Source organism: Tympanuchus pallidicinctus, unplaced genomic scaffold, assembly GCF_026119805.1.
Source record: "Tympanuchus pallidicinctus isolate F22 unplaced genomic scaffold, pur_lepc_1.0 scaffold179, whole genome shotgun sequence".
NCBI classification, from domain to species: Eukaryota; Metazoa; Chordata; class Aves; order Galliformes; family Phasianidae; genus Tympanuchus; species Tympanuchus pallidicinctus.
The window spans coordinates 1,012-10,000 of NW_026294698.1; the positions used below are offsets into that span (position 1 = coordinate 1,012).

General features: G+C 54.4%; 1 protein-coding gene across 1 annotated transcript in view; it reads left to right on the plus strand.

Annotated features, from left to right (window-relative positions):
* Positions 1-1,365: 1,365 nt before the first annotated feature.
* Positions 1,366-8,989, plus strand: part of LOC128078822 (hydroperoxide isomerase ALOXE3-like) — a 16,860-nt gene continuing 9,236 nt past the window's right edge. Inside the window, exons 1-4 of the mRNA XM_052679402.1 lie at positions 1,366-1,371; positions 1,959-2,045; positions 5,651-5,820; positions 7,402-7,523. Coding sequence (XP_052535362.1) covers positions 1,366-1,371; positions 1,959-2,045; positions 5,651-5,820; positions 7,402-7,523 — 385 coding nt within the window. The remainder of the gene's footprint in view (positions 1,372-1,958; positions 2,046-5,650; positions 5,821-7,401; positions 7,524-8,989) is intronic.

Genomic DNA, 8,989 nt, shown 5'->3' on the forward strand with positions numbered 1-8,989 from the left:
GACCCCAAATCCAGACCCTATAACCATCCCTATAACGACCTCAAATCATGACCCTAAATCCCGGCCCCATAACCAACCCCATATCCGCCCCTATAACAACTCCATAACCGACCCCATATCCGCCCCTATAACAACTCCATAACCGACTACATATCTGCCCCTATAACGACCCCATATCCGACCCCATATCCACCCCTATAACGACCCCATAACCGACCCCATAACCGCCCCTATAACGACCCCATAACAGACCCCATATCCGCCCCTATAACGACCCCAAATCCCGACCCCATATCCGACTCCATATCCGCCCCTATAACGACCCCATATCCGCCCCTACAACGACCCCATATCCGACCCCATATCCGCCCCTACAACGACCCCATATCCGTCCCTACAACGACCCCATACCCAACCCCATATCCGCCCCTATAACGACCCCATATCCACCCCTGTAACAACCCCATATCCGACCCTGTAACAACCCCATATCCGCCCCTATAACAACCCCATATCCGACCCCATATCCGCCCCTATAACAACCCCATATCCGACCCCATATCCAGCCCTATAAAGACCCCAAATCCCGGCCCCATATCCACCCCTATAACAACCCCATATCCGCCCCTATAACGACCCCATATCCAACCCCATATCCACCCCTATAACAACCCCATATCCGCCCCTACAACGACCCCATATCCAACCCCATATCCACCCCTATAGCAACCCCATATCCGCCCCTATAACGACCCCATATGCAACCCCATTTCCAACCCCATATCTGACCCCATATCCGCCCCTATAACGACCCCATATCCAACCCCATATCCACCCCTATAACAACCCCATATCCGCCCCTATAACGACCCCATATCCGCCCCTACAACGACCCCATATCCGACCCCATATCCGCCCCTATAACAACCCCATATCCACCCCTACAACGACCCCATATCCGACCCCATATCCGCCCCTACAACGACCCCATATCCGACCCCATATCCGCCCCTATAACGACCCCATATCCGCCCCTATAACGACCCCATATCCGACCCCATATCCGCCCCTATAACGACCCCATAACCGACCCCATATCCGCCCCTATAACAACCCCATATCCGCCCCTATAACGACCCCAAATCCCGACCCCATAACTAACCCCATATCCGCCCCTATAACGACCCCATATCCGCCCCTATAACAACCCCATATCCGCCCCTACAACGACCCCATATCCGACCCCATATCCGCCCCTATAACGACCCCAAATCCCAACCCCATATCCAACCCCATATCCGCCCCTATAACAACCCCAAATCCACCCCTACAACGACCCCAAATCCCGACCCCATAACCGACCCCATGTCCGCCCCTATAACGACCCCAAATCCGCCCCTATAACAACCCCATATCCGACCCCATATCCAACCCCATATCCGCCCCTATAACAACCCCATATCCGACCCCATATCCGCCCCTACAACGACCCCATATCCGACCCCATATCTGCCCCTATAACAACCCCATATCCACCCCTACAACGACCCCATATCCACCCCTATAAAGACCCCATATCCAACCCCATATCCGACCCCATATCCGCCCCTATAGCAACCCCATATCCGCCCCTATAACGACCCCATATCCAACCCCATTTCCAACCCCATATCTGACCCCATATCCGCCCCTATAACAACCCCATAACCGACCCCATATCCGCCCCTGTAACAACCCCATATCCGCCCCTACAATGACCCCATATCCGACCCTACAACGACCCCATATCCGACCCCATATCCGCCCCTACAACGACCCCATATCCGCCCCTATAAAGACCCCATATCCAACCCCATATCCGCCCCTATAACAGCCCCATATCCGCCCCTATAACGACTCCCAGCCCCGCCCCCAGCCCCGCCCCCAGCCCCGCCCCTCACGCCTTGCCCCGCCCCCAGCTGCTCCGCCCCCACTGGCGCTTCACGTTCCACATCAACATCCTGGCCAGGGAGACGCTGCTGAACCCGGGGGGGGTCATCGACCAGGTGCTCTTAATTAAGACCTTAATTAGCTCATCAATTAACCGGGCCGTAATGACGGAATGGGGCCGTAATGAAGGAATGGGAGGTGGTAATTAATTGGGGGTTGTTAATTGGGGGGGATTAATGGGGGGGAAAATGGGGGCCATATGGGGCCATGTGGGATATGGGGTTGTATGGGACATGGGATATGGGGCCATATGGGATATGGGGCCATATGGGATATGGGGCCACATGGGGATATGGGGATATGGGTCCATATAGGATATGCCATATGGGGCTATGTGGGATATGGGGCCATATGGGATATGGGGCTGTATGGGATATGGGATATGGGGCCACATGGGATATGGGGCCATGTGGGATATGGGGCCATATGGGATATGGGGCTGTATGGGATATGGGATATGGGGCCACATGGGATATGGGGCCATATGGGATATGGGGCCATGTGGGATATGGGGCCATATGGGATATGGGGCCACATGGGATATGGGGCCATATGGGATATGGGGCCATGTGGGATATGGGGCCATATGGGATATGGGGCTGTATGGGATATGGGATATGGGGCCACATGGGATATGGGGCCATATGGGATATGGGGCCACATGGGATATGGGGCCATATGGGATATGGGGCCATGTGGGATATGGGGCCATATGGGATATGGGGCTGTATGGGATATGGGATATGGGGCCACATGGGATATGGGGCCATATGGGATATGGGGCCATGTGGGATATGGGGCCACATGGGATATGGGGCCATATGGGATATGGGGCCATGTGGGATATGGGGCCATGTGGGATATGGGGCTGTATGGGATATGGGATATGGGGCCACATGGGATATGGGGCCATATGGGATATGGGGCCATATGGGATATGGGGCCATGTGGGATATGGGGCCATGTGGGATATGGGGCTGTATGGGATATGGGATATGGGGTCACATGGGATATGGGGCCATATGGGATATGGGGCCACATGGGATATGGGGCCATATGGGATATGGGGCCATGTGGGATATGGGGCCATATGGGATATGGGGCTGTATGGGATATGGGGCTGTATGGGATATGGGATATGGGGTCACATGGGATATGGGGCCATATGGGATATGGGGCCACATGGGATATGGGGCCATATGGGATATGGGGCCATGTGGGATATGGGGCCACATGGGATATGGGGCTGTATGGGATATGGGGCTGTATGGGATATGGGATATGGGGTCACATGGGATATGGGGCCATATGGGATATGGGGCCACATGGGATATGGGGCCATATGGGATATGGGGCCATGTGGGATATGGGGCCATATGGGATATGGGGCCATGTGGGATATGGGGCCATGTGGGATATGGGGCTGTATGGGATATGGGATATGGGGTCACATGGGATATGGGGCCATATGGGATATGGGGCCATATGGGATATGGGGCCATGTGGGATATGGGGCCATGTGGGATATGGGGCTGTATGGGATATGGGATATGGGGTCACATGGGATATGGGGCCATATGGGATATGGGGCCACATGGGATATGGGGCCATATGGGATATGGGGCCATATGGGATATGGGGCCATATGGGATATGGGGCTGTATGGGATATGGGGCTGTATGGGATATGGGATATGGGGTCACATGGGATATGGGGCCATATGGGATATGGGGCCACATGGGATATGGGGCCATATGGGATATGGGGCCATGTGGGATATGGGGCCATATGGGATATGGGGCTGTATGGGATATGGGGCTGTATGGGATATGGGATATGGGGTCACATGGGATATGGGGCCATATGGGATATGGGGCCACATGGGATATGGGGCCTTATGGAGATATGGGGATATGGGTCCATATAGGATATGCCATATGGGGCTATGTGGGATATGAGGCCTTATGGGATATGGGGCCGTATGGGACATGGGGCCATATGGGATATGGGGCCTTATGGGGATATGGGGATATGGGGCCATATGGGGTGTGGGGCCACATGGGATATGGGGCCTTATGGGGATATGGGGATATGGGGCCATATGGGGTATGGGGCCTTATGGGACATGGGGCCACATGGGATATGGGGCCTTATGGGGATATGGGGCCATATGGGACATGGGGCCGTATGGGATATGGGGCCTTATGGGGCCATATGGGATATGGGGCCATATGGGATATGGGATATGGAGCCATATGGGATATGGGGCCGTATGGGATATGGGATATGGAGCCATATGGGATATGGGGCCATATGGGATATGGGATATGGAGCCATATGGGATATGGGGCCATATGGGATATGGGATATGGAGCCATATGGGATATGGGGCCACATGGGATATGGGATATGGGGCCATATGGGATACGGGGCCATATGGGATATGGGATATGGGGCCATATGGGATACGGGGCCATATGGGATATGGGATATGGGGCCACATGGGATATGGGGCCATATGGGATATGGGATATGGGGCCATATGGGATACGGGGCCATATGGGATACGGGGCCGTATGGGATATGGGGCCGTATGGGATATGGGGCCACATGGGATATGGGGCCATATGGGATACAGGATGTGGGATATGGGGCCATATGGGATACGGGGCCATATGGGATACTGGATGTGGGATATGGAGCCACATGGGATATGGGGCCGTATGGGATACAGGATGTGGGGTATGGGGCCATATGGGATATGGGGCCACATGGGATATGGGCCATATGGGATATGGGGTCACATGGGATATGGGGCCACATGGGATATGGGGCCACATGGGATACGGGGCCGTATGGGATATGGGGCCATATGGGGATATGGGGCCACATGGGATATGGGGCCATATGGGATACGGGGCCGTATGGGATATGGGGCCATAGGGGGATATGGGGCCATATGGGATATGGGGCCATATGGGATATGGGGCCATATGGGATATGGGGCCACATGGGATATGGGGCCACATGGGATATGGGGCCGTATGGGATATGGGGCCATATGGGATATGGGGCCACATGGGATATGGGGCCACATGGGATACGGGGCCATATGGGATATGGGGCCATATGGGATATGGGGCCACATGGGATATGGGGCCATATGGGATATGGGGCCACATGGGATATGGGGCCATATGGGATATGGGGCCATATGGGATATGGGGCCACATGGGATATGGGGCCATATGGGATACAGGGCCACATGGGATATGGGGCCATATGGGATATGGGGCCATATGGGATATGGGGCCATATGGGATATGGGGCCATATGGGATATGGGGCCACATGGGATATGGGGCCACATGGGATATGGGGCCATATGGGATACAGGGCCACATGGGATATGGGCCATATGGGATATGGGGCCATATGGGATATGGGGCCATATGGGATATGGGGCCATATGGGATATGGGGCCGTATGGGATATAGGGCCATATGGGATATGGGGCCGCATGGGATACGGGGCCGTATGGGATATGGGGCCATATGGGATATGGGGCCATATGGGATATGGGCCATATGGGATATGGGGCCATATGGGATATGGGGCCATATGGGATACGGGGCCGTATGGGGTCGCCCCGTTGCCCCCAGGCCACGTCCATCGGCCGTTCCGGGACGCTGCAACTTGTGGGGCGGGCGCTGGCGGCCACCACCTACACGGAGCTCTGCGTCCCCGACGACATCGCGGAGCGCGGCCTCACCGGCGTCCCCAATTACCACTATGGGGCCGACGCCATGGACATCTGGGGGGCCATACACAGGTAGGGGGGCCCGACCCCCATGGGGGCCCCGTAGGACATCTGTGGCCCCATAGGACATCCATGGCCCCATTGAGTGCCCCATAGGGCATCCATGGCCCCGTAGGACATCCATTACCCTATAGGACATCCATGACCCCATAGGACATCCGTGGCCCCATAGGACATCCATGGCCCTATAGGACATCTATGGCCCCATTGAGTGCCCCATAGGGCATCCATGGCCCCGTAGGACATCCATGGCCCCACTGAGTGCCCCATAGGGCATCCATGGCCCCGTAGGACATCCGTGGCCCCATTGGTGGCCCCATAGGACATCCATGGCCCCATAGGACATCCATGACCCCATAGGACATCCATGGCCCCATTGAGTGCCCCATAGGGCATCCATGGCCCCATAGGACATCCATGGCCCTATAGGACATCCATGGCCCCATAGGACATCCATGGCCCTATAGGACATCCATGGCCCCATAGGGCATCCATGGCCCCATTGAGTGCCCAATAGGACATCCATGACCCCATAGGACATCCATGGCCCCGTAGGACATCCATGACCCCATAAGACATCCATGGCCCCATAGGACATCCATGACCCCTTAGGATATCCATGGCCCCTTAGAGTGCCCCATAGGACATCCCTGGCCCTATAGGACATCCATGACCCCATAAGACATCCATGACCCCATAGGACATCCATGGCCCTATAGGACATCCATGACCCCATAGGACATCCATGGCCCAATAGGACATCCCTGGCCCTATAGAACATCCATGACCCCATAGGGCATCCATGGCCCCATAGGACATCCCTGGCCCCATAGGACATCCATGACCCCATAGGACATCCATGGCCCTATAGGACATCCATGGCCCTATAGGACATCCATGGCCCTATAGCCCACTGGGGGGCCACAAAGGACATCCATGGCTCCACGTCCCATTGATGTCCCCACACCGTCCACTGTCCCCACACCCCACTGATTTCCCCACACCCCATTGCTGTCCCCACACCCCACTGATGTCCCCATATCCCACTGATGTCCCCATATCCCATCATTGTCCCCATACCCCACTGATGTCCCCACACCCCACTGTTGTCCCCATATCCCACTGATGTCCCCATATCCCATCATTGTCCCCACACCCCACTGATGTCCCCACACCCCACTGATGTCCCCATATCCCATCATTGTCCCCACACCCCACTGATGTCCCCATATCCCATCATTGTCCCCACACCCCACTGATGTCCCCATATCCCATCATTGTCCCCACACCCCACTGATGTCCCCATTTCCCATCCCTGTCCCCACACCCCACTGCTGTCCCCACACCCCACTGATGTCCCCATTCCCCACTGATGTCCCCATATCCCATCCCTGTCCCCACACCCCACTGCTGTCCCCACACCCCACTGATGTCCCCACACCTCACTGATGTCCCCATATCCCTCTGATGTCCCCATATCCCATCCCTGTCCCCACACCCCACTGATGTCCCCATATCCAACTGATGTCCCCATATCCCATCCCTGTCCCCACACCCCATTGATGTCCCCACACCCCACTGCTGTCCCCACAGCTTCGTGGAGGGCATCGTGGCCCTTTATTACCCCACGGATGCTGACGTGGCCGACGACCCCGAACTGCAGCAGTGGGTTGGGGAGATCTTCATCTATGGGGTGCTGGGCAACGAGAAGTCCGGTATGGGGTGGGATTTGGGGGGGGGGGGGGGTGTTGGTTGTGGTGATGGTCGTGGTTATGGTGATGGTGATGGTGATGGTGATGGTTATGGTTATGGTTATGGTTATGGTTATGGTTATGGGGATGGGGATGGGGATGATTATGGTTACAGTCGTGGTCATGGTCATGGTTATGGTCATGGTTATGGGGATGGTGATGGTTATGGGGATGGTCATGGTTATGGTGAAGGTCATGGTTATGATGATGGTCATGGTTATGGTGATGGTTATGGTCATGGTTATGGTTATGGTGATGGTTATGGTTATGGGGATGGTCATGGGGATGATTATGGTTACAGTCGTGGTCATGGTTATGGTTATGGTTATGGTTATGGTTATGGTTATGGTTATGGTGATGGTTATGGGGATGGTGATGGGAATGGGGATGGTCATGGTCATGGTTACAGTTGTGATCACAGTCATGGTTATAGTCATGGTTATGGTTACGGTTATGGTCATGGGGATGGGGAATATTATGGTTACGGTTGTGGTCATGATCATGGTTATGGTCATGGTTATGGTCATGGTCATGGTTATGGTGATGGTTGTGGTTGTGGTCATGATCATGGTTATGGTCATGGTCATGGTCAGGATTATGGTTACAGTCATGGTCATGGTTATGGGGATGGTCATGGGGATGGGGATGGGGATGGTTATGCTGATGGTCATGGTCATGGTTGTGGTGATCATCGTGGTTATGGTTATGGGGATGGTGATGGTGATGGTTATGGTTATGTTTATGGTTACAGTCACGGTCATGGTCATGGTGATCATCATGGTTATGGGGATGGTTATGGTTATGCTGATGGTTATGGGGATGGTGATGGTTATGGTTATGGGGATGGTGATGGTGATGGTTATGGGGATGGTGATGGTGATGGGGATGGTGATGGTGATGGTTATGGTTACAGTCGTGGTCATGGTGATGGTGATCATCATGGTTATGGGGATGGTGATGGTTGTGCTGATGGTTCTGGTCGTGGTCACGGTCATGGTGATGGTTAAGGTCAGGATAATGATGATGGTGATGACGATGATGATGACGATGATGACGATGATGGTGATAGTAAAGGTCAGGATAACGATGATGGTGATGATGGTGATGGTGATGATGGTGATGGTGATGGTTAAGGTCACGATAACGATGATGGTGATGATGGTGATGGCTAAGGTCAGGATAACGATGATGATGATGATGATGATGATGATGCTGGTGATGGTTTGGCTGTGGTTAAGGTCAGGATTATGATGATGGTGATGGTTAAGGTCAGGATAACGATGATAATGATGGTGATGCTGATGATGGTGACAGTTTGGCCGTGGTTAAGGTCAGGATCACGATGGTGATGATGATGATGATGATGATGATGGTGATGATGATGATGATGGTTAAGGTCAGGATAACGATGGTGACGATGATGATGATGA